General features: G+C 42.2%; 3 protein-coding genes across 4 annotated transcripts; 2 read left to right on the top strand and 1 right to left on the bottom strand.

The window, feature by feature from the left end:
• Positions 1 to 125: 125 nt before the first annotated feature.
• Positions 126 to 739, top strand: LOC131879034 (uncharacterized). Its single transcript, XM_059225226.1, has 2 exons — positions 126 to 260; positions 391 to 739. The coding sequence occupies exons 1-2, from the start codon at positions 141 to 143 to the stop codon at positions 583 to 585; spliced, it is 315 nt and encodes a 104-aa protein (XP_059081209.1). The 5' UTR covers positions 126 to 140; the 3' UTR covers positions 586 to 739.
• A 1,959-nt stretch (positions 740 to 2,698) lies between these two features.
• On the top strand, positions 2,699 to 16,109 carry LOC131879343 (solute carrier family 15 member 1-like). Of its 2 annotated transcripts, XM_059225632.1 has the most exons (14): positions 2,699 to 2,821; positions 2,897 to 3,249; positions 3,375 to 3,453; positions 4,768 to 4,909; positions 7,022 to 7,300; positions 9,383 to 9,548; positions 9,871 to 10,035; positions 10,107 to 10,255; positions 11,882 to 11,981; positions 12,753 to 13,117; positions 13,322 to 13,480; positions 13,710 to 13,938; positions 15,101 to 15,208; positions 15,748 to 16,109. In XM_059225632.1, the coding sequence occupies exons 2-14, from the start codon at positions 3,127 to 3,129 to the stop codon at positions 15,940 to 15,942; spliced, it is 2,259 nt and encodes a 752-aa protein (XP_059081615.1). In that variant the 5' UTR covers positions 2,699 to 2,821; positions 2,897 to 3,126; the 3' UTR covers positions 15,943 to 16,109. The 2 variants fall into 2 exon arrangements, with proteins under 2 accessions (XP_059081615.1, XP_059081616.1); XM_059225633.1 differs by lacking the exons at positions 2,699 to 2,821; positions 2,897 to 3,249; positions 3,375 to 3,453; positions 4,768 to 4,909 and adding an exon at positions 5,911 to 6,028.
• A 2,272-nt stretch (positions 16,110 to 18,381) lies between these two features.
• On the bottom strand, positions 18,382 to 22,456 carry LOC131879561 (tyrosine-protein kinase receptor TYRO3-like). Its single transcript, XM_059225917.1, has 2 exons — positions 22,310 to 22,456; positions 18,382 to 21,750 (listed from the first exon to the last, which is right to left on the bottom strand). Exons 1-2 carry the CDS (start codon positions 22,320 to 22,322, stop codon positions 19,541 to 19,543), a joined length of 2,223 nt encoding a protein of 740 aa, XP_059081900.1. The 5' UTR covers positions 22,323 to 22,456; the 3' UTR covers positions 18,382 to 19,540.
• Between the last annotated feature and the right edge of the window lie 3,679 nt (positions 22,457 to 26,135).

Here is a 26,135-nt window from a genome sequence, read left to right as displayed (position 1 = left end):
CTCTTTTTTTGCCGCCAAATTTCGTAGGTACATCTTTTTTACTCATCCAAGGTTATACAGGGAATCTCGTTCAAGTGCGACCATCCATGAGTGGTACAGTATGGGCGAGCACAACCCTGATTCTCAAGGCCTACTCACGCATGGGCCCGCCGGTTCAAACTGGCAAACTGTTATTGGGGAGGGCTGGCTGCCCATTCCATTCCAACTGGAGTGTGACGCATAACATTCTGCCTTGGTCTCAGCTCAGGCAACCATTGGACGTAAGTTTCATGGTTTCACACAATACATACAATATTTTAGTTATTCAACCGGTGCTTCATAGAACTATTTGAGTTCGATTCGGTGGCTTTGTAGATGAAGGAGTGAAAGAGTGATTTTGGTTTGTTCTAGATTGCAGTGAGCGGGGTCAGATTGGATTCCAATTTTCGAACCTTTGTGGGAAGATTCTCGGACGCTCGATTCGCCATGAGGAACGTCAAGGAGTTGAAGGACAAGATCCGGAGGATTTGTGTGTGTGAGAATTGCACCACGGACAAGAAAGTGGAGGATTTCTTCAAGCGTCGACAGTTCTGGTGGCAACGATGATGATGATGATCCTACCATCGTCAAAGCCTAGCCAATCAGCCTCACTCACAAGACCTCTTTCAAGTTTCTCATCCTTCCTCTCGCAGCCAGCCAGATCATGGCTTTCTTGGACTGGGATTGTCCCCTAGATTGAAAAATAAATACGAAAAGCAAAGCGATCAGTCTATTTTTTTCTTTTGAGATTGTCATTGAATTCCGTTAAAAAAGATTAAAAGGTAACGAGGGTTAAGCACCTTTAAAGTCTAGGTCTGAACCATTTGTTGATCTTGCTTTTAAAGAAATATGGTAGACACACACCTTGAAGAAGTTTAAGGAAAATCTAATTCCAAGCCTAAAATACAAGATCACTCTCAATCAACCGATCTAATAACTGAGGGAACCTCTTCCAGAAGTCATCCCGAAAAAAGACAGAAAAACTGTCAAGCAAATTGAGTCGGTGATGAGAACCCAGAACCGTCTGGGGAGCATTGGAGTTCCAACTAATTTATAAGCAATACGAAAAACTTCCGTGTTCCTTTTAAAAAGTATTTTCCTGGTTGGTCTAGGTCCTTTTACAACATTTGATGGAATTAGTGAGTAGAGAGCCCAAGAGAGCAAAGGACGGAAGAATTTGACAACCTGACTCACCCAACCTCAAGCTGCCTGTCCCCCCTGGATTGAACTTTGTCTCTAGGTCGTATATCTAACGAGCAAGCATTTCCCGTTTCATGCCGGAAACAGCCATTTCAATTTCCAAGACGCTTTTTGTGGGAGAAGTTCTTTCCTCACTTCCGCACCTTGATTAAAACCTATTCGGTGATGCAAAACGGGAGCCGGGAATGGCTAAGCATTGTAAGCAAGCCGTGTCACATCATTCCGTAAAAATGGCATCCAGAGTAACCTTTACAAAGATGTGGATTTGCTTCTTGAAAAGCCATGCCTCGTTTATTGACAATAGCACTTGATTCATTGCATACCCCTTCCCTGGCCAGTTGTCAGATTCGTTAGCCAGAAGTCATATATTTGATCTCAAGCCACTTTGACAAGTCTTGTGTGTGTTCAAAGATGGGCTTGGTGGACTTCAAAAGTGCCAAGTTGTCAATGGAGCGAGCAGTCCATCTAGATAGATGTAGGCACACTTGTCCGTATATCGAGAGGCTCTTGACGTAGTCCACCGATCCAATGAACTTCAATGGCGTCCAACTCCGAAAAAACGGGCAGGCTTCTCAAAATAGGTAGATCAAAACTCGAGGCGGAAGTTGATCCAGACTGGTTTAAAGTCAACGTACTAACTTGGTTCCAACGCTCATCTGAATCCATTCCCGGTCAAATGCCTTAAAATGTGCTGGACATTTCGGCATTTGAACACCAGACCCTGCAATCAGTTAGCTTGTTAATAATTATTGTGAGCTATGGCCTCCTCTTCGAGCTTCAAGACCACCTCAAAATTGAAACAAAGACGAGCTAATAGCGTTTTTTTAACAACTCATCATCAATCAGTCACACATCCGCCATCCAAACTCTAACATGTCGTTTCGTCCATTTTTTTACCGCATCCGCACCCATGCCTGCCCGATCCTCCACAACCAGTTCCAAGGTCAGACAGACCAGCCATTCCAAGACTGGTTTCCGACGGAAGTGTTTAGTTTTGAAGTCTGCCCCCCCTCTCCCCCCCCCAAAAAAAGCTCAGCCGCTCAAGTGCCATTATGTTTCGTTTGTTGCTTCCTCAGAGGTCAAACAAAATTGCTTTGAATCTTGGATTTCGATCTTGCGTTTCTCTTCGTTTCTTTCCTCATCGATTGTCTGTGTCCAAAATAGGAAGGTTTGAGGTTTGAACTGCTCCTGCTCTTCAAACAATGCAATAAAGCGACTGATGATGGATGTCCTGAGGCTTCATAAGGAAATTTCGAACACTGTCCAAAATCCACCGAGTCACCGATATCACCTCCCTCCATAACGAGGTCGTTAATCGGCCTGGTCTTCGCCGGCCTAACCGCTAAAGCAAAGCACCTCTATCAACTATTTTAAAGGCATCAAATTTTCGGCCAAATGTACTCCACATCGTCTTTTGTGATAAGAGTGTACACCGTCGACTTGTGTTTAAACCGCGCTGCGTTTGCCAGCTTCCTTCCATCCATTTACTCCACTCCATCTGCGCACTACGCACAGGTATTCTACTTGCTGAAGAAGGTATAGAGAGGGTCCGACCGATCCTGGTCGAGGACGGATTCCCAAACCTGAGAGGATTACTCCATAGGTGGGTCGTAATCGGATAGCTTGACTTCTATTTGAGTCAATGAGCCCTGTAACACCTTCATTTTCTGTGACAAAGTATCCGTACCTTCTACCCAGACCGAAGGAGGGGGGATATTGAGTTGGGTCGCCCAAGAGTTCACTCCAGGGTGTCGAGTTATCCCAGAGGTGGTGTCCGCGGTCCCGACCATCGCAACCATTTCAAGCTCCATCATTTGCATGGCATCAGTGGTGCATTCGTCTTGCTAGGAATAGTGTGTCATTTTATCCTAGATGGTGGAATCGATGTGCAGTAAATAAACAGTGATTATGTCAGGTACTCCAAATAGGAGTACTACTACTCATGGTGGGTTTCAAAGTGACACCAACCCCGATGAGCAGAACTTCGATATGAGGAAAGAGCAAAAGGAAATGGAGGCTGCAGAGCCCAAGGTAATGTATAATGAATAGGTTAGGTGCTAATAACCAAACCAATAGCACCACGAGAGTTCGCTCGTGTTTGTCTTGGACCATTGATTATGTAACACTATATCTATGGTGGTTTTCCCCGCTTACAGAGACTGCCTTACCCCAAATCGGTATTTTTCATCGTTGGAAATGAATTCTGCGAGAGGTTTTCATATTATGGCATGAAAGGTGAGAACTAAAAACAAGTCCAGCCATGATAACAAAGGCACAAACTACTAGGTGGTATTGGTCATATTGGCATTATCATTAGCCAATGGCCACGCCTGACCTTTCATCCTGTGGGATTAGTAAAAATTAGCCCTCGTAAGCTGATGTAGTACTGGAAGAAATAAGCCGGAATCAGCCTTGTTAGCTGTGCATTTCAACAGCTCCTTGCTCTATAATACATGATATTTGCTGGTTATGATCAAAAAGCGATGGAAAGCTGGAAGCATTTCGAGAACAATTAACTACCAATTGACCAGTTAACGATAAGATCAAATTGTGGAAATCCTTCTTTTATTTCGCTCGTTGACTTAATAGCTGTTGAAGAAAAGGCTCGAAAAGTTTCCCTTAAATCCGCTAAAAGATAACGAGGGTACCTTGAGGGGATGATTGGGAAAACGAATATTTGAAAGATCCTTTCTGGCAGATCTGGACAGGCAATTTCCATTTTCCTTCGAAAGGACCGTATTTGGTAGCAACACATTCTTGGACATCGATCAATTATTACCTTCTTATGTTCCGAACATACTGAGGCGAGCCAAAATTCGAATAATTGAGGAAGCTCAAATTCATATCTTTTCTACCTTGTGTGCTTGCCTCCATTACCTGAACACTCAATCATCAATCAGAGCCAGAACAAAAGTTGAATTATACAATTTCAAGAACATTGTCCAATTTGCATCAAAAGTGTTTTGAGGGGATCTGATATTGAATTGAAGATACCGGTAAAAAAGCAGCTCTTGAAAGCAGGAAAGTTGGTCGAAGAAAAACAATTCAGGTAGGTCTTTCGGCCAATTTGATTGTTGAGGAAATATTTAGGTCAAGTGAAAATTGAGTTCGTACAAATACAAAGTGGTTACTTAATCCAACATTTATCGTCAACCCCCTTGTGATGACTTTGAAAAAAATCAAAAAGGAAACAAAAGCCTCTTAAATTCTCCTCATGTGTTATGATGAAATGCTGCATGTTGGATTTTTTTCCTTTCGCATTGAACAAATTTGTTATGCGTTTGCTGACTTCACTCCTAAAATATTTAATCGGATGTCTTTTAGACAAACAATCGATATAACATTCTTCAGAAAGGAACACTGACATATTCAAGTGAAACCGATGCCAATATATAATATATAGTACAAAACAGTGGAATGAACAAGTTGAAAACGCTCGAGAAACTGTGAAGCGTTGGTTGATTCGTCTTGGGATTTAATTGTTTGAAAAGTGCTCTCACTGAGGATTCTGCCCAATTAAAGTGGTGTCTTCTTGTCTCCATTTTTCAGCCATCTTATCGATCTACTTCAAGAGCAAACTTCATTTCTCCGAGGATTCAGCCACCGTCATCTACCACACCTTCTCACTCTTCTGCTACTTCACCCCAATATTCGGGGCCATGATTGCCGACCAACTACTAGGGAAATTCAAGTAATGATTTCATAAATGTCAGGTTTAGAGGGCATATGTACTTGAAAAGATACTCATATCAAGTACTCCTGATTGATTAGTAAATCAGAATAGTAATTAGTTATTATGAGATCAGGTTGATGGTTGTACTGTCAATTTGTCGCTTTAAACTCCCGGAAATTGGAATTCGTGATCCATCAAAATGTTCGTTTAATGCCGAACATGGTTTAACGAGTGATTTAAACGATTACATTAAATAGGAAATCCAGACATAAGAAAAAGTTCACCACAAGATGGACTGCACGTACATTACGTCTGGCTTTTTTTTTCTCTGTGGAAGCTTTCCTAAGTGAACTTTCCTTTCGTCATCATTAATTGGTTTTTTATTGGGGAAAGGGGGAATGGCACATCAATAAGAGCCGGAAAGGTCATATATAACTGGCAGGTTTATTAAGTAAACATGGTTCAAATACTCCCAAAGAGAAACTTCAGGTATCAATGGAATCTTCATGTGCCGTTCACTTACTAATATGTCAAACGCCAGACTTTCGTACGCTATCCAAAAAATGATCGCTCGACCAAGAGCATAAAACATGGCTGATTTGATTGGAGAGTCTTTAAAAACCTTTTTCTGCGACCATTCTTGGATCAGAAATGAGCCAAGGCTTTCCCAAGGTCCGGGTTGTGAAACCCCTTAACGGAGGATGGATTTAGAGTAGTATTGAGAGAACCGACCTAGTCGGTCCACTTTGGAGAAGAACGCTAGACTGGCAATATTCCCATCACGTTGCCAGCTAATTTGTGACTAATTTGAGGGAACAAAAATACTGTAGAGGAAGCCAGAAAAATAGGTCTGAGAAGGGAGTGCATCTTAGAAAACCGGTTATCAACTCTCCTTCTGCATTCCATCTTACTTTTTCATGCCCTTTTTCTCCGAGAGCAAAATGTTGAAGTCTTTATACGAGATAAAACGAAGCCCTTTTTCTAACACAAGGAATGAATGCTCACAAAAAGCCAACTCTTCGGCACCTCTACATTTTCAGTTGTGGTGACATATCGAGCAATTTATGTGTACAAACTACGTAAACAGAAGAGCCAAGACAATCGCGTGCCAGAAAGCATGATTTAAAGTCCAACACGGTAAATCCACATCTATTCGTTAAATATCAGACCAAATGTCGATTGACACATGGGTATTTGAATTGTGCACTTCTTTACCATCGAGCTTCTCATGGGGCTATCTCAAGCTCCAAGGTTATTGAATATCAAAGATCAAACTGTAAAAAAGCGACAAAGCAAGCTCAGTCTGAGAATCAAGAAAGGTCTCTTAGGTCTTGTCACGTTTTATTCTGAGGGCGACATCAAGGTTCTTGGACTATTCAACAATGCAGAGGTATCTAGGATACAAATGAGATTTCAATTATGCTCCCGCATTACGCCTGAGCAAAATTGTGTTTACAATTTTGAAATTCTTCACTTACAATAAAGTAGGACCAGAAGCAAGCAAGAGAGCAAGTTTAACATGCGACTAAACTTGATAACATCGCTCTGAACATCTTAAAAGCACTTGGAGGAATCCTGACAGACCATGAATTAAGTGTCTGATCCTCTCTTGAAGACATGCATGTTCTCAAGAATTATAATACTGAACGCTCACTCATGGAGATTGGCCCTGTGATTTTGTTGTTTCAATCAATCTGACACAATCGAGAGTAACCAGACTTCCAACTCAAACGACCTTTTCTTCGTCTTTAATCGTTTAACTTGTTACCAGGTTTAGCGAGGGATAACGTTGCAATATAGTTTTATCATCATCATGCAACTCATTTGGGTAAGCTATATTTGCACAAGGCCCATAGCACACTACTGAACAAGCTGGAAATCGCCGATCCTCATTGAATGTGAACACTTGGTTGAAAAATAGTATGTTCTCTGCTCAAGCTCGGGTATTAAACCACTCAGAAGGTAATCTATTCGGGGCTTCCACCTTTGAAATGGCTTTTCGTGTATTAGCAGAATTTAGAGAGACTAGAGAACATGTTCTGATACATTGCAACGTGAAGATTTTACAACTCAATGGCTATGGCACGTAAGGTCACTTGGTTACTGTTTTTACATGATCTCCAATTGCAGAACCATCGTCTACATCTCGGTCATCTATGTGCTTGGACACGCTCTCAAGACCATGGCCGCTGTGCCCACCTTGGGGGTGCCTCCGGTGGAGTTTTCGCTCATCGGATTGGCGTTGATAGCAATTGGAACGGGTGGCATCAAGCCTTGTGTCTCGGCCTTTGGCGGCGATCAATTCAAACTCCCGGAGCAAGAGCGCCAACTGCAAACGTTCTTCTCCGTGTTCTACTTTGCGATCAACTCTGGATCCCTCCTGTCAACCTTCATGACTCCCATTCTCAGGTAGGGATCAATTACGGCGAAAAAGATCGGTTTGGGTATTCAAATAACCATTGCCACAAGGCCTCATTATCCGTTCCATCAATAACTCATGACATGGTCTGAGTAAATTATGATCCTTCTCTCTGCCTGAGGGTATTGCTTGTTTAATTTCTTTGGTTGTATGATACTAAGGCAGGTGGAAATAGTGGGAAAAAAGATATGACCAAACTAGGCGCAATAGGTTGACTGCTGAGTCATATTAGGAATCACAAAAAACTGAGATCCAAGTCCAATGTTAGGGCTGAATGCGATGGGCTCAATCTAGAAAGCTCACTTGACATAAATCGTTCGTTCAAATTGATACGTGAACGAGAGCAGATTTGTGAAAGCATTAACTATCTCAAACATAACGCTTTAGGTGCCGTTATGAGATAACCTAATTGGGAGCTGCATTTGAGGTGAATCCCAGCTTAGGCTGTTTAGCCCATTACTAATAAGTAATAACCCTAAATTTGATGCTTCTGATTATCCCCCCCCCCGCTGTTTTGTTGGACGATTGACTTTGAAAACGTTAATTGAAGTTCACATAACCCAGGTAAAGGTCAAGCTAATACAACACCCTGTACGCAAACGAGTTGGTTCGTTTGATTAGTTCAGGTTGATTGGACCCAAAAGTGAACCCAAGTGTCAAAGAATTTATTAATAACAGATCAAATACCTTCAGCTGTACTGACACACTAAGCCGTTGGTAAACAGTCTGTATTTTCTCCTCACATGCGATGGACAAACATAGAAATTACTGCGTATCTTTTTTTCTGTCAGAATACATGTTTTTTGCTATTCGTACTATTGCTCATTGGACCTATTGATGTCTGTTCCTGTTTGACCTTGGTCCATTCCCGTGGTAAATTAAGGCCCTTTGATCCTTAAAGACTGATCCTGTTCTGGACCACATCTTATTCGAAGATTTGTGTTGTGTCTGGGCCTAAAGGCCATTGGTATAAAAATGGCCAAAGTAATTTTTGTCGGGAACAAACAGGAATCAAGATTTCATTTTATCAGACTGTACTACTTGAAAGGAGGCATTGCTTATCATTTTGTCCCCATTTGCGTTCGAACTTTGCCGCATAATTTTCGATTACATTAGCAATGCACATACCTTGATTGACTTACACATCCTAATTCTTGAAGATATTTTTCAAAATACGTACCCGAATGATTTCAATATTGATTCTAAAAAGCAAACTCGATTATTTCATTCTCATTGGTTTGTGCACTTGAGGAATAAGCAACGAAACGAACTGTTCAAGTGCGCCGAGAATATCGCCTTTGTACAATCATTTTGTAGCTTTCACACCAAAAAGTATCATTTCATATAAAAGAGAGGTTTGCCAACACTTTGGGATATAAATTACAAATGCTCGTTTTTGTACATGGAAACTGACAGAATAAGTTAAAACTTTGAAGCCTTTAGAATACAGTTTTAGAGGCAGGAAAACAGTTAAGTTTCTCCTGGTGTTCCTTGCCTATGTTTTAAAGTACAATTACACGGTCTGCACACACAGGGCATTTAAGCAAAAAGTTTCCGTGCCTCTGATCGATATTTGTTGTATCTTGATAGTAGTCAGCAATGAGACAACATTATTTTACTAAAACTCAAATGATGGCCCCTGGAATACTAAGGGCTTGAGTCTCCTACAGGATGCGTATTGAGGCAATCATCGGCGTTAGAAGTTGGAGACAATATATAACAAAACTGCATTTGCCAGCCCTTTCTGGGTCTTATTATAATGGTTGTATCTCATTGCTGAACTTTATCAGAGTATTTCAAATATAGATCAGAAGGACGAGAATGGACGCGGAAATTGGCTCAAGCATCCTGGAGCTGTGCTCCGAAAGGACTGTTTGATTTGACGCCATATCTACACATTATACATTTTTCAGCAAGTTCATTTATTATTGACGTGTTCGTGTTATGCCATTAGCATTCTCACAAGACATATGTCCAAGCATTCAGAAGTCCTTGCAATATCTATTCGAGATCCGCTTCATTTTGCCAGTGGCATAGTTAATGATTCCATTTTCCTTTTTTACGTCCTTTAGAGAGGATGTGGGCTGTTTTGGCGACGATACCTGTTATTCGTTGGCGTTTGGCATTCCGGCCTTGTTGATGTTGGTGGCCACGGTGATTCTGATCATTGGTCGACCCATGTATGTGATGAAGCCGCCTCAAGGGAACATTGTTACCAAAGTGGTGGGAAGCATTGTGGTAAGTCCACAGAGTCAACCAAACTGAAGTAGAACTGGCAAGGAACAGTAATGTGGAACACCGCACTTAGCCAGCCAGCCTGCCTGCCTGTCTGCCTGCCTGCCAGCTAAAAATAACACCTAATCACTCATCAAGTCTGATGAAAGACCAACTAAATATACTTGCCCGTTGCATGTTAATACTTCGCTTATGCCATTGTGAAGATGGAATCTAAAATAGGATTGCATGCGGGGGTCGGAAAAGAGAAAACATAGTTGATGTCTATATATACTGAGGTTACTTACCGTTTGCTAACTTGTTATGACCGGATTGGTTATTGCAGTGTGCGATGAAGAACAAGATGCGATCCAATGAGAACAGAGAACACTGGATGGATCATGCACGTGAAAAGTATGGGCGTGACTTTGTGGAAGACGTTAAAGATTTTCTGAAGGTCATTTTCATGTACCTGCCTTTGCCCGTGTTCTGGGCCCTCTTCGATCAGCAAGTAAGTCAGGAAGACAGATTTCATATGTATAACAGAGCCGAGTGGACTTTCGGGCACCTCGATCTTTTTAGGGATCGCGATGGACTTTTCAAGCAACTCGAATGAATGGTGACCTCGGGTTCTTTATCATCAAGCCCGACCAGATGCAACTGATCAATCCGGCTTTGATTCTAATCCTAATCCCCACTTTTGAATCCATCATCTATCCATTCTTTGCCAAGTAAGTGGGCGCGATGAAGGGCAGATCTGAATGGCATCTTATCTCGGGATGCCTTCATTGCTACGAGATAGAGAGGGACGGTCCAAATATTCGTAGATTGGAACTCGTGTTGGAACCGGGAAGAAGAGAAGAGAGAGAGAGAGCGTTATCTAAGATTGAAAGTCCTTTGATGTATTTTTAGAGGAATGCAATGCAAACGAGACATTTATTTCTCTGATCACTTGTTCATTCCAAAGAGAAAATACTGCTTGAGAGGGTTTGTTCATTGTAAAAAGCAAACCGTAGTCAATAGACATGAAACGATTGGTAAACAAATGTGTAAGTCAACTTAAAGAATCTGTATTCAAGTAAGCCTTCTTTCATGTCATGTTCATGTTCTCTGTTCTAATTTCATCACTCGAGGCACAAAACCTAATGTGAAGTGACAAATAGCAGAACCTGCAAGTTTTTCCAAAATAATGTTCTCAATACTTGGTAATGCCGAGTTATCAAAAACTTCAAAAGTGTAGCACTCACTGAAGCAATTCTGTCCTGTGTCAGTTTTTCTTGCATTTCATACTGCATTCTTGCATCTTTTTTGAACATACGAATTGTTTGGGACAAACAGACTCTAGAGGAAATATTATTCCAAAGAAGAAGGCCTTGTTAGTCCGAGATTCAAAACCTTTTCAAAGCGTTTCTTGGAACGAAATGCACCCGTTTGTGGTGTTTTTAGGTGGAACTACTACGCTACTCTTTATGCTTTTAGACTAGACAATTTGTACCGGGCATTATACTGGTTTTGTTTACTAGAAGTACGGCATTGATTTGGCACAAATTACGTTTGAACTGTCGGACGTAATCAACGTTTTTTGGGCAAATGGCAATAACTGTCAGTGAAATGATTTCCCTCAATTGAGGTGCGCCTCTTTCCGAACAAATTTGAAACTCACACATCAGATTATACTGCACGAAAATTCCATTTAAAGAAAGCTCCAACTCAAGATGGAAGGAAAATTGGCGATTCTTCCTTTATGGATTGGGTTAGCCCTAGAATAAGGATTGATTTGGACTTTTGGTATCAACTTGTCATAGTGTGACATAAAACCTGCCAACGTTTCAACGCCCACATACGAAAACGCTAAGACTAACTTTTGAGGCTCTTTTTAACGTTTCATAGGGCGCTTTTATTAAAAATGCATCTATTCGACGTTATTCGGTTTCACAAAACTCAGCTTTTCTTTCCGTCAATTTTGCTCTTCAACATCGATTTTCAATCATAGGAAATATTTTTGACCATTTTAGGTAGCTGAATTACTTTGTCTAACATTCCAAATGTAATTATTGTTGTAAAGCAACAACCAACTAAAAATAAATTTCGCTTCATTCTTTTTTGACATAGAATCTTTAAGACCTTTGTTATTGTGCTGAAAGTACCTGGAATGAAAATGCTAGTCATGATTCGACTCCATTTACTTTCGAAAAGGAGCAGTGACCTTTTCCATTTTAGGAATAAGTTCTCAAAGACGATTGTGTAAGTCTTTTTGCAAAAAAGGCCCGTATGTTAGGGTTCCATACATAGTTTTATCTGGTTCCTCGATCAAAGTCGACCTTGGGCTAACAATGAGTGTATCTTAATTGTTTCAGATTCAATTTCTTGGTGAAACCCTTACAACGAATCGCAGTGGGAGGTCTTCTAACCGCTTTGGCTTTTGTCATCTCAGGTCTCCTGGAACTCAGTCTTATGGTAAGAAGGGCACCCACAACCCATTAACCCGCCCACGACTTGAATGACCCTCTGGTCATGACATTGTGGCATTTCAAATGACATTGAAGCGGTAGAGTAGGAAAACCAGTCACTTCAGCTCTTCAGGCATCGACCTTTAAGAGCTTGGAAAGTTTCCATTAGCGGAGTGTTCATAACCACCGACAAAATCAGAACTATCTTGAATCTCACGATTTGCACGGGTTTGTTGTGGGCAAGGTTCCAGCTCACGCGTGGCAATAGTTTTCAAGCACTTTTATTTTGAGGGGCCTCATGTTCCAATTTTGGAACATGTCTGGCTCGTAACTGACAAGGCGAATCTATTTTTAGGGAACATGATGTCACACATCCTCTGGCATGAATATCGATACCGAGCAACATGTTCCCTTCCAGAACTATTTGAAGAAGGATTCATAAATAGAACCCTTTTGAACTGGATTCTTTTGTCGACATGGGATCCGTGAGTGAACAGAGAAAAAGGTGAAGGAAAAGATTGGCACTGGTAGTAAGATTTCTTCATCTCGCCACGTCAAAGAAATAACTCACTGTTGTAAGTAACAAATCCAAATTGAAACATGGAGGACTAAGTGTGGTTTACTCTGTGATGAAGGTATTCTCACTTGAGTTGGTAATGTATCGAATAACAAAAATTGATCCTTGGCCTTGCATTCCAAGGCCTTTTGAGCTGAGGATTTTCTGAACGTACATTTCCATTGGATAACAATTGGCCATTTCCTTGGGCATTTGTTGCAGCAAACGTATGATCGCATTCCAATCGCCGGCGAGTCTCACGTTCACCTAATGAACAGTCTAGCCTGTCCTTTGGAGGTTCGATTGAGCAAGCCCGACTTGACTACTTTCAACATGAACGCCGAGGTCGGTCTCCGAGAAAATCACATCTTCTATGACGTCCCACCCGGCGTTTACGAGATGTTGGTGCGTGTTGAATCGGATTGTGCGGATGTGACCACTTACGAATCCAAATTTGAAGTCTCCACTGAGGACGAAAAAGTGTCAGGAGTAATCATTCGGGCCAACGAGAGCAAAAATATGGAATTGATCGACCTGGTTGGCGAGGAGAGCCCCAAAAAGGCAGATGGAGGCGCCACCAAGATACGGTGAGTGGACATTGAAAACAAGATGCTGTCTTGTTGGTGTTTTGTTTCTTTCCGGGTTTCGTGTTGCACTTGAAACTGAACTAGAATACCCCTTGCTTAGTCGGAGAGTCTCCTTGATCTATTTACTCCGTATTGGCTAACCCCTACTTGAAACAAATCCATCCTCGAGGCCATGTTTTTTGATCAAATCTGCTCTAATCCTAGGGCCGTTTTCGATACCGGCAGCAATGGGGGCAATCACAGTCTAATCCTAAAATACGGACCTGATGTTGAAGATGTCAAAGTGATCTCATCTAACCAAGTGTCCACTGAAGGACAAATTGTGGAGAGTGATTATATCCGTACCAAGCCTGGTATTTACAGGTATGAAAAAAAAGAACACACCTTGCATTTGTTGCATGCATTTCACTGTCAAGTTGATAGACAATTTGCACTACCTGCAATTCTTCTTGGAAAGCCCCCCAAACTTATCAGTACATAAATACTTAAGTCTGTGGATTGGTGATTGGTGATAAACCATTCTTTTTGCAAAGTCAACGGATTGGCGCATTGTGTTTTTGTACTGATTACGAGCATACATACTTTTCCGCAGAGTATTCCATGGCCTTCAAGAGATCGGTGAGATGGAGATTCGCCAAGGCGGCGTTCACACCGTTTTGGTATCGGGTAACACCAACCTGGGTTTTGAGACCACGTTTTCCGACTTTCTCCTGACCCCCGAGAATTCGGTTCATATGCTCTGGTTGATTCCACAGTACTTCGTGATTACCACGGGCGAAATCATGTTCTCCGTCACTGGCCTTGAATTCTCGTACTCACAGGTGAGCTTCGTTACGGGATCGATCGATCACCAGGCGGGAAATCCTCTGAAATTGTTGCGCATACAGAGTAGGAATTCGTATGATTGTATTAGTAGATAAATCGACATTAAACAGAAGCATCCTGGCAAAGGGAAACGAGCTCCTAAAGTAACGAATAATGATAAATCATGAAAATGGGGTTAATTGAAATGATTTAAATTACTCATGGTAAGTTATTTAGACTATTGCAGAGTACGTTTGTGGTTCGGAAAAGGGCGAAATACTCTCAGCTTTTGCTAGATATTGCTACTGACTTGCATTTGAGGTGAATGCTTTGGCAGAGGTTGAACATAGACGGTTGCAGGGCAAGTCAATCTGGCACAATCATCGAACATTACACTATACGTTATTCTTTATCGTTTTTCCGTTACTTCCGGTTTGCTCGAGATGAGACAAAAAACGAGAACAAACTCAATGAAAAAGCCATGATTAGTAACACGTATCAGATATGTTGATATGAATTGTTGACTGACGCTCATTGACCATGAATTGGGTTCGTTTTCTAATCGCTTGGGTTCAGAGCGATTCAATTGCTAAGAGTCAAATAATACTCATTTTGACGAGTATTCATGTACCTACATTTTTGCTTATTGCGCATAATCAATCTACTTTACGTTAGTTGACCTTTGGAACTATTGATTGGTTAATATTGGGCACTCGTTCTAGCAGTTGTTTGACAACATATGCTTGATTTGTCGGCATCTATTGGGTTTTCCTCCACACCAGAGAAAGGATCAACCTTACAAGCTCAAGCAAGGGCTTTACGAGGGGATGAACTAGAGTGGGTTATTGGCTCAATCCGTTATCGATCCATCGAGTTATCCATCGACCAATGGCTCAAGTCTTGAATCTCCGAGATAAAGCGAGCAATTAACCCAAAGCATGTGCTTGTCAATCTCCAACTGAGGCGGAATTGAATGGGTACCTGTATCTTCTACTTATGTATCTCGTACGAACGTACATCGCACAAACACACCGACCATTATAGAAACCCTGGATGGAGAAGGTTTCTATCCTTATAGGGTCGCTCCGAACTGTCGAAAACTAGGCCTTAGAAAAGCCCTCAATGCACTCACGTCATACTATTATTCTAATGGATCAATGTCTTTGAAATCCGTTCCAGGCTCCTGAGTCCATGAAATCTGTTTTACAAGCAGCTTGGTTGCTCACTGTTGCATTTGGAAATCTCATCGTGATTGGCGTGGCCGAATCGCGGATCTTCAGCAATCAGGTAGGACCGGATATCAAAAAGTCGTCACACTGTTCGACGAAGTAGGTACAACTTGATGTTTAGAAACATTTATGGGTGCGAAAAACTGGTTTAAAAAGACTAATCTCCAATGGCTTTAGATGGAGTCGTAAATATTTAGAGGCAGGAGGCCAATTACTTGAATTCGAAAGAAAACAATGCGTATTAACGCTTGCTGTTTGTTTTACTGGTGCCACATTTGTTAAGAGCCTTCATGAATTTCTGGTAGAAAGCAGCCTCCGGTAGATTATGTTTCATTTGTTTCCTCTCATGGTACATTTACTTATTGGGGTTTGGCCTTTCATAAACTTTTTCAAATCGGTACTAGAAATGTAATCCTCCAAAAGAAAGATCAAAACAGGTCTTCGTTTACGTTTAAATCAAAGCTATGATAACATCCATTGTTGCAACAATCTTGAAGCTTCCATCCATATCATGCTATCATAAACTGCGTCAATGGCTGGTAAAGCTCAAATAGAATCAGTGTCTAAGACTTAAATTTTCTGACTTTTGTCTTTTAGGCCAGCGAGTTCTTCATGTTTGCCGGATTGATGTTCATTGACATGATCATCTTCTCCGTAATGGCTTACTTCTACAAGTATGTGGATTGGCAGGAGCGTGAAAACGACCGAAAACGTGACGAGCTACATCTGTCCGAAGCTCGTGGTATCCCCAATGACGGTTTTGGTGCCACTGGACATGACCATCAGTCCTAGAAGTCTTGTTACAAAACACAAAAGAAAATCTCACGTGCTCCACAAACAACCTAGCCCAGAGCAGAGCTGTGAGTTGAAGCAAAACATTGGACCTCCACCAGGAACAATCTGGATCAAAATTCATGCAGAATTTGAAGATGACACAAAATAAAAACAACTGTCTTCCACATCATGTTAATCTTGGGCGCATTGAACAATGATCGGGACGAGAATGGCGATCGCAAGGTGTCCTTCAGGTTCCATTTTTGCTTTCATATGTTTTGAACAAAGGTTCCAGCGAAAGCTCTAAGCCTTGTTTAATTAATTCGGACACCTTGAAAAACTGGATTGACGTCACTCGATTATGTGGTGTTTGAGGTGATGATGTTTTCTTCCTACCTACTGTACCGAAGTTAGATTGGCTCCAAAAAGGTTGAAGGTCGCTCATTTATGTAAAGTTCGAGATGTCTGACGGTCTTTTCCTCAAGCTAGAACTCTTTGTGAAATCGCACGGTAATCGGTGTGACGTGGTGTCAACTTGTGAAATGGTGACAATGATGCTGACTGACCTTAAGTCAGTCGACCTTTAGCTGTCAAGAAAAAAGTCAAGGGCTCAAGTATGGAAGCCTGTATCTTGTGACCTTGGGCTTTCATTTTATTTGTAAGCTAAATTGTTTGGATGGCATACACACGCAGACACGTTGCTTGTTATATGATTCTATGCCGTATTAGCTTTCTCTTTGAAAGGTCAAATTTGCTGTAACATTTTACAGAAACACTGGACTCAAGGTGTACGTCAAATTGAGGTTAGATCGTTTAAGTACATATTTTGAAGGCCAATTTCAGACTTTCATTTGTCAATAATTTCACAATCTAAATCATCCAGTGAACGAATCAGTTATTTTGGCTCAATGTGGTCTTAATGGTTTGTCCAGGTGAAATGCGTGGGCGTAAACTGAAGTTTGCAACATGATCGTAAAGTTCGTTCCTGATGCCCCTTTTTAGCACTTTGATTATTTACTAACCCTTTAACCGATTTATTTTGCAAAATAGCATCTGTAACTCTCCCTCCGCTTCAAAATTTATTTACACCCAACGTAAAATCGAAAATATTGTAATGGTGCTAGATAGCAACCTTGATTTTCTTCATGATTTTATGATAGCGTTTGAAAGAAGTGACCTGGCTTTGATTCTTAACTCCGCCTAAACAAAGTCATTGGAATTAATGCCGAGGAGGTCCGTCTTCTTTCTCCTGATATCCTTTAGACTTGGCTTTCATCTATCGCTTGGTGTTTCTGGTAGTGTTATGTAGCAATTTTTAACAAAACAATTTTTGATGAAGATGAAATGGACAGAACTACGCCACCCTCCTTTGTCAGGAATTAATGTGAGGTTGTTGCAATTCCTTTGGACTTACAACCTTGGCTTTAGATATGAAAGTAATCGCTATTTTTTTTTTACATCAGGTTTTTCGAGAGGCAAGGACTTTACAGTCACAGTCTAGTAGAATCAAAACACTTGGCGGTTAGTTGTGTTTTTAAGTCGTTAATTCGAATTTTGAGCCTGAATGTCGGTGACTTTTTTCCACATTCAGTTACCCTTATTTTTGTCCTTGGGGAGCATTACAAATAAGAGCTGGTTTTACAAGTCATCAATCAACTACACAATCAAAGAAACTGTCAAAAAATCTATCGTCTGACATGAAGATAAACTAGACCAAGATTCCTAAATAAACTGGAATAATTCATCTTAACGTGAAGATAATTTATTCTACAGAGAATTCGATTTTCTTCACATTCAAGGTCGGACAATTACTTTTATTGCCATATTGTGCGGCCAATCTTGCCGGCTGACTATCTATGCAAATATTCTAGCGATGTTTAGCTCGCTTAAAGGTTTTAAGTCAACAATACCACATAGGGTGTTGAAGCTCTAAATTTTGATTTCAAAAGAAACCAATATTTCTTAAAAGAGATCAGTCATACACAAAGCAATGTCAAAAAAGAACATTTTTTTTTCTTGCAGTACTTCATCGAATCATTCATGGTCCTTGTGAAAATCACAATCTCACACCCAAAAGTAACTCAATTTGGCTCTTAAGTCTAATTTTGGGGCTCCCTTTGAAGCTAATGTACTCCGTCCGACTTCTACGTACAACTTGGTTTATGTGTTTCCCTTTTGACTCTGAAGGGAAAAACGTTTCTTTTTAACACCCACGCTCTCGTTTGAATGTGACTCCCACCCAATGGTTCACTTGCGCCATGAAACATGTTTCAACCCCACTTGAATTAAGCTATTCTCAGTGTTCATCGAAAGTCCAAATTTAACATCAAACTGGACTCAATCCCATCATGGTCTTGAAGGCTGATCCGTGGTCTGTACCTTCCACAAAAATCTTGAACGATGGCTTCTCGATCTAGTCAAGCTTGACGACGCAGAGCAAATGTACCCATCTTCCGATAACAGATTAGAGTAATAATATATTTCTTTAAGGTATACCGATTTTATGACAATGGAGTTCCGTGGAATATTTGGGTTACGCGTATTGGTATAATTGATGCAATTGATACTATCGCTCATCGATTTACATATCATTTTCACAACCAATTACTTGTGTTAGAATATACGGGAAAATAATCTCTTTATCTTCATGCGATGGGAAGATCTGTGCCCAGAAATATTAACCAGGAACCCATCATGGCGGCCAGCTACTGTTACTAACTGAAACTGTGTTAAGACTTGAGAAGTTCCGGCTTTTTTTTACTTTTGCTTTAAGACCTCCCACGCATTCATGTTGGCAGTTGGCTGGTTGGCCGATTGGCTGGTTGGGTGTGGGTGGGTTCACAAGGAGAAGAAGTAGACGCGTGGGCACCATAAGAAACATCATGTACTCCAGTTCTGCCGTCGTTCCAACAAGTAATCGGCTTGAACAGCTCCCCAGGCCTTTAGTTGAAAAGACCACGTTCACAGATTTCCATACGGTTCCTGCATGGTCAGCAAATTTTGAGTGTAGTCTGGCCATCGGGGTTGGTTGCTTTGTCTTGGAAGTGGCTCAATTCAAGCGTGCACCTGAGACTGAGGATCAGAGCCTAAAGGTGATATTGTGTGATATGGACTGGCTAAAAAGGATCTTGGCTTTTGCCACATCAATGAACTCGAACAAACAGGGACTCTATGGAGTGGTGGCTCTACTTTCGTTTTCTCTTGTTCTCCCCCACCTCAACAAGCTCTTTGGTTGGTCTGAGAGAGAAATAGAGAGGCCACCAGTTGCATACGCATGTCTCTCTTTATCTCGCTTCTTTTCAGCCCCTTGTCTCTTCAAGAACCTTTAGAAGCCTTTGTAGGCCTCAAAGTTACTTCCACGAGACGTCGTGGGAGAAAGCCTCCTTAAAAAGCGTGGGAGGAGGACTGGTTGGTTGGTTGGTTGGTTGGTTGGTTGGTTGGTTGGGTGGGTGGGTTCTGCTTCAAAACTCTCAAGGCCTCAGCCACTCTTGGAGCAAAGCGAAGTAAGAGACCTCTAGATCCGGTTTGTGGTTGCCTTTTGGAGCCAGAAGAAACGAGCCCGAGTTGTTTGGATAGGACTCTTCGGCTCCCTCTCCATTTCTCTCTTTTTGTGGCTTTAGGATTTAAACGAGGGGGCGGGATCTTCTCGGTCTTCTTGTTCCTCTTCCTTTTGTTCCTCTTGTTCCCGTGGCGGCGAGACTCCCACACACATGGGGATGGAGGTGCAGGTATTCTTAGCTGGTCCCCCAGTCGTATCACGCCCAGTTGTTTTGCCCATTTGATCGAGACGAGGCTCGGAGGAACTATGACGTCGGAGAATACCGCTGCCCGGGGAGAAATGCGGAGCCATCTGAGCGAAGGATGGTCTTCGCTTCTCATCGTAATCCCAACACTTTTGGATTAACCGCTTCAGACGATCCGTACAATGGACGTGAACGAGAGATTCCGGAAGGTTTCCGGCCCGGATCTTGGCGGCCCTGACGTTTTCCTGCTCGCATCGAAGGGGCAGTTGGCAAGAGAACAATTCAAACAGCAATGTCCCAAAGGCAAAGATGTCATCGGCCTTTTCTGAGCCATTAAAGACTTCGGGCTCAACCGTGTTTGGATGAGTAAGCACCTTGGGGCTGCTGTAGACTGTATTTGGTTGGCCCACCGCATAATCCAGGAGCGAGAGCTGAACTTTGGTTTCCAGAAATACATTCCGAGAGCTAATTCGGCCATGGATGATATTCTTGGCGTGCAGATAGCCCATCGCGTTCGACAACTGTTTCGCTATAGAAAGCGTCTTTTCAACGTCCATTGGGGAATTTAAAGAGGAAAGGTACGAATGAAGGGACTCGGCTTTGACCGGATTTGTCACAATGTTATACATCTGATCCTGGACGACGCTCGCCCCCATATACAATACGATATTCTCGTGTCGAATCTGAGTCAAGGTCTTGATGTTGCTCAAGTAATTTCTGATCTCCTGGCTGGCATTGGTTCGAAAGCTGTGGATCACCACGTCTCCGTGCCATTTGCCGGTGAAGACATCATGGCCGAATCTCCCTCCACCGACGATTTTCTTTCCGAAGGTAATTTCGTCGTGGGGAATTTGCCACTCCCCCAAGGACTGCTTCACAGCCTCGAAGGTACAATCTGGACTGTCACTCCCACTACTTCCATCATCCTCTACAACCTCGTGGAACACGTTATTCAGCCGACTAAATTGTTTTCTTCGCTCCATTGCCTTCTGCACGGAGCCCAATGAGGCTGCCGCTGTGGCCACTCCAATGCTTGTGGTAGCAGCTTGGGATGTTGCCTGAGAGGGCAATTCCGAACCATGGTCCTCGCTTCGCCAGTTCTTGAAGGTCCTTTCCTTGCTCATGTAATAAGGACTGTCACTCCCACTACTTCCATCATCCTCTACAACCTCGTGGAACACGTTATTCAGCCGACTAAATTGTTTTCTTCGCTCCATTGCTTTCTGCACGGAGCTCAATGAGGCTGCCGCTGTGGCCACTCCAATGCTTGTGGTAGCAGCTTGGGATGTTGCCTGAGAGGGCAATTCCGAACCATGGTCCTCGCTTCGCCAGTTCTTGAAGGTCCTTTCCTTGCTCATGTAATAAGGAGGTGAGGATCCCGTGTCAACGGAGAAGCTCTTGTTATTGCTCAATTTCATGGCCGTGATGCCCCGAGAGCTCCTTCGTCGAGCTGATAGACTTCGAGGAGTACCGGGTGATGAGAGGGACGAATGAGACTGATAGCCACTTTCCATGGACAAATCGCGCGAGGTACTCATCTGAGTGGATGGAGGGACGAGACACTTGGATCCGGATAATCGTCGGTCCCCGTAAACTCCCGAGTTGATACTGATGTCTGCCCAGGAGCCTCGGGCACAATAGGGAACTCGTTGACCTCCAATGGAGAGGCGTTTCTCCTCCAACACCTGGAGGCTAATCTCCGCGGGGAACTTCTCGGTGCAACAATGCTTTCGCTTGGCATGGGTCTCCACCACCAAATGGCAGCTAGATCCAGTTTTCCTCCGGGTCTTGGACTTGATCCACCGCCACAATCGCTTGTGGAAACGATTCGGGAACTTGACTTCTCGCCGATCATTGATTTGGATCTGGATCTCAGACAATGTGCTAGTGACGGAGGTCCTTTGAGACCGCTTGGTGCGGACCTCGGGCGAGGATCGCTTGGAGAATGGCGACGGCGAGCTTGGGACTGAATGCGTGTTGCACACATTACTGGACGCCTTCAACCGCTGGAAGTACGTATTGGACAGAAGTGTGGAAGTCCCGGCCTCATTGGCGGCCTTGACCTGGATTTTTGGAGTTTCGCCTGAAAGAAAGACCGATGTTACAAGTACTGTATGCTTCCTTGTGAAGAAACGCACGCGGGTATTCTACATTCAAATTGATGTATCTTTTTATTTCGGTCTCGTTTTGGAGCCATCAATTGCATGTGGCCAACTTTATCTATGGGAAGCTATTTCTTTGGCTCGGTGTGAGCAGTATGAAATAGAAAAGCCAATATAAAACCTGATGAAAAGACGCGTCCAAAAATTTGTACGTAGCCATTTTCGTGCCCCTAAATGAAATATTTAACGAAAGGTATCGTGTGAGGATATAGGATAGAATTTCATTGCTCCCTTTTTCTCGATTCGAAGGCTTATTAAAAAACATTGAACCAACATTTCTCTCTTTTTTCTCAAGCCAACATTCGAGTAGTAGCAAGTTTAGCCCAAATAAAAAGGAGGAAAATGAATTTGACCCTCGGGAATCCCCTTGAACACCTTTTGAAGTTCACTTCAAAAAATCTCCATGGGGAAAGGTTGACGAAAACAGTTTACCCGGATATGCAAAACCTACATCCGGGACACCAACAAGTTGAAACTCACCCAAATCATTCATGGTTCACTTTCACGTGCAATAAACGCTCTCTCGTTTAATCACTGAACTCTCAAGTGGACCAACCAACGAGAACCGCTCAAATCGGCACCAATGTTCCACTGGATACTTGTCTTGATCAGAAGTAAAGTTGACATAAAGAGGAGGCTCTAACCTAGTATCTCTTCCAACTAGAACTGATAACTTCCGAGGAGAAATGTCAAATAAGAAGCCTTGTCCAAGACCACTCGCCTTCAGCACAGGCGAGAACGCGAGCCCAAATGGCCGTCGCGTCTCGAGAAATCCGGCGTGGAAACCTAACGAGGGAGCGGACGAGAGGAGAGCCCAGCCAGAAAGGACAAGAGGATGGTAAAGGCCACGGCGGGAAGGCCTTCTCGCTACTTAGTTCGACAGAGGTAGTCAAGTTTGGAAAATGTACCCAGAGCGAGTTCCAAGATTGCTTTTTTTCACCAAGAATGCTCAAAATGTCAAACCAGAGAGGAGGTCTAGGGGAGGATTAGGTCACGACAAATGTGCTAGAACATTGAACAATGAGGTCCCGGAGTTTAAGGCAGACGATGGCGACAAGAGAGCATTTCTGCATAATGAAGTAGGTTTGGTTTCTTTCACGATTAAGTATGGGCAGACCTATGTCAATTAATTTTGAAACGTAATCAAGTACAAATATAAACTCATTGGTTTTAAATGTAAGTCATGATGGCAAGCCTTTGACCCACATTGACAAAAATAAAAAGTATATAGCAGTAGCTGGCATAATGTGTTTGTCAAATATTTCATATCACCCTTTAATGGTAAGGAAAACTACCAATACCAATCGTAGGAATCATAGAAAAGAATCTGATAGTTAAAAGAAATTGCTCTTACTAGAGCATAAACGGCCTTGGTCGAGCCTTGCTCCTTCCAATAATTCTGGATGTGTGAATCTGCTTGTAGGATATCAAGACCAAGATTTTTTCGATTAATTTTCGATGGGTTCCAAACTTTCCGCCATACTATTCCAGCAGTTCAAATATGTCGAGAGATCAGTACTATAGTCCATGTTTCACCCGTGACAGTCATGATAAAAGCATCAAAACGTGTGCCAAGGGAAAGGAGGGAAGACCAGCGAAGAATGAACTTGCTTCGGATTGTGAACCAAGAAGAACTGCAAACACCATTACTTGAAAATGTGAAGATGTAATTACGATTACATCACATGTCTGGGTCTGGGAATTACAATCTGCATTAGTTGATAGGACACATGCGCTTTATTCGGGAAAATGTGTGGATCATCAAAAGAACCCCGGACTCGGCTCAAGGTCATTTCTTCTTTCTTTTGTGAAGGCAATTAGTACGGAATTAGATTAAATTTGTTTACTCTAGCCTTGAATTCAAGTGGTCGCTTTGCTTACATCATTAGACCCAAATTTCCAATAAAACCCAAAGAGAGTGAATAAGTAGTTTTGATTTCACAGAAACTTCCAAGTTCCTCCAACCAAATCCAGCGAATCGACGAGTAATCGAAACTTCTAAATATGCACCATCTCCAATTCCAAACAAGGCCCAAGTTTGCAAATCTTTTTGAGGAAGCTTAGACCAAATTTGATGGTAAAATTACAAGCTTTCCAAGCTTGACCGTTCGACCCTGTTACTCATTTGCTTGTCATGTATTGAATGATAGGATTCTTAAGAGTTACTGTACTATACATATCCAAACATATGGCTCATCAAGTTAGGAACAGCTTGTTTTCGACTCAAAAAGTGGCCTGCTTGGTACAGGCTATTATAAATCTCTAGGTCTGTGATGCTACTGAGCGTCCTTTGGTTCCGGTATGATAATTCGTTGTTATCTTTATGCTAAGATTAGCTCAAACAAATGTTCCAATTACCATATTATACATAGTTACTACACTGTACGTGCGCATGTTTTCATATTCTGGATCAAATGAACACGTATTTCAGTGCCCCCCGTCTTGATTTCATCTCATCGAAACAAACTTGGCTATTTTGTTCTTCTGATTCTGAGAAACCATTGACGAAGGTGGAAGTTGACGCCATCGCTTGATGTTCTTTTGAACATAGGTCTAGCAATCACTTATTGTCACTAAAACACTCTTGTCGCCAAGAACAGACACATTGCTCAGAATCTGAGTCAGGAAAGTTTAAGGAAAATGGCTTGATGAACCAATCAAACACGTTGGGAGAGAATGTGACCATCTTTTGCAACTCTCAGACGGTTCAGGAAAAAAACTCGTTATGTTCAGCAAACAAGCCAAAGGCAACGTTATCGTCTGAGGATTTCGATAGCATGATCTGGATCCTCTGAACATTTCCGATCCTTGAGAACACGTTCACAGAGTTCGATCAAATCGTCTTGGCCTCGAGCAATCAGGCATTGATCCTCACCTCAAGTGTTAATGTAGTCCTAATATCAGACATGTTGCTTTAACGCTACTTAGAACACTTAGAGCTCTATTGTTCCATGCTCTATTTGTTGGAGTGACGAGAATTTCAAACAGGAAAACAATGTTTCTCCCGCTTCTGCCGCTGCGTCATATCCTTCTTTGGTTCCATTGTGGTTGAATCATGTGTTGGGCTTTCCTATGGACCTTTCACAGTAACACCAATAATGTAACACTTGACAACCCAGTGACGTTATTCGTTGGTTAGAAACTGATCTTGAGCACGATGGTAGAATTCCTGGAATCATTAGTGAGTCTACAATTTTCAAGACGCATCAGCTTCAAGAATTAGTAGAGTTCTAGTACATACAGTGTATACAAGTACGTCATACGGAGGGGAAAGAAAGAAGGGGTATGTTTCTTATGGGTACAATGTCGATCATTGTTGTGAAGGAATCGAAGTCGATTTCTACTTTGTACTTTCCGATTGGACTTGGAGTACATTCCATTGTTTGCTTCAGTGTCAAGTATGGAACAGAAATGGACCAATTTTGGTAAATCTGAGATCGCTTCAACGAACATCGTTATTGATTTGAGAGTATTTGGCTTCATGTATTGTACTTTTGTACGATGTACGAGATATGCACAAGAAAGGAAACATTCTCGAATCTCTCTGGTTATGAACTGGAAAATGTCGGTTCGAATTACCAGAAAAAATGCCGGGCACTTTCTTGACTGACTTACGTTTGATGGGTCTAATCAAATTGTCACCAGCTTGTTACAAGGCTGAAAAAGCCGGTCTTAACGAAGAATGATGGCACGAATTGCCGAGTCTGGAGCCAAGAATCCAATTTTTCAGGATCTTGGCAATGCAATAGACAACCTCGACGGATCCTTAAAATTGGATTTTTCGAGGGCCACTAGTAATCAAGCCATTGTCTTGCATATTCAGTAAGGCCCTTCTGACGGTAAAACTTCAGTCTGGTCAGTCTTTCAAGGTAGCATTCTCAGTCGCAATGAAATCACACGCCAATACCCATGAGACCGACTTCTTGGAAGGAGTTCGATTGATCGCTACCAAAGCTATGGAAAATACATGTTGATAAACCCACAGCTTAATTGACCCAATCATGTCCCGTCGATTGGTTTTGATGGTTGAATGGTTAGAAGCCGAGTGTACACTGTATAAGTACAAACAAAATACACGCCCAAGCACATAACTCACCAAAGTGTATGGAAGAAATCTCATGATGATTCTTCGGGTTCCAATCTGAAGGAGTAGTTGGTGGACTTTCTCCTAATCCACTATCCCGATCCTCATCATCCTCGTCATGGTTGGGCGCACCAATATTGGCCAAGAAAAGTTGGCTGGGGTACTCGAATACTTTGGTTCTCTGATACAGCGTGCTTCCGTAATTCGGGGATGCTTGTAAAA

This window comes from Tigriopus californicus, chromosome 4 (assembly GCF_007210705.1).
Source record: "Tigriopus californicus strain San Diego chromosome 4, Tcal_SD_v2.1, whole genome shotgun sequence".
NCBI lineage: Eukaryota > Metazoa > Arthropoda > Copepoda > Harpacticoida > Harpacticidae > Tigriopus > Tigriopus californicus.
This window is presented reverse-complemented; position numbering and strand designations above follow the sequence as displayed.

Coding starts and splice junctions, on each gene's coding strand:
- LOC131879034 (XM_059225226.1), top strand. CDS start 141: ATGGGCCCGCCGGTTCAAACTGGCAAACTGTTATTGGGGAGGGCTGGC. Junction 261..390: donor AGCTCAGGCAACCATTGGAC/GTAAGTTTCATG, acceptor GGTTTGTTCTAG/ATTGCAGTGAGCGGGGTCAG.
- LOC131879343 (XM_059225632.1), top strand. CDS start 3,127: ATGTCAGGTACTCCAAATAGGAGTACTACTACTCATGGTGGGTTTCAA. Junction 9,549..9,870: donor AAGTGGTGGGAAGCATTGTG/GTAAGTCCACAG, acceptor TGGTTATTGCAG/TGTGCGATGAAGAACAAGAT. Junction 13,118..13,321: donor GGAGGCGCCACCAAGATACG/GTGAGTGGACAT, acceptor CTCTAATCCTAG/GGCCGTTTTCGATACCGGCA.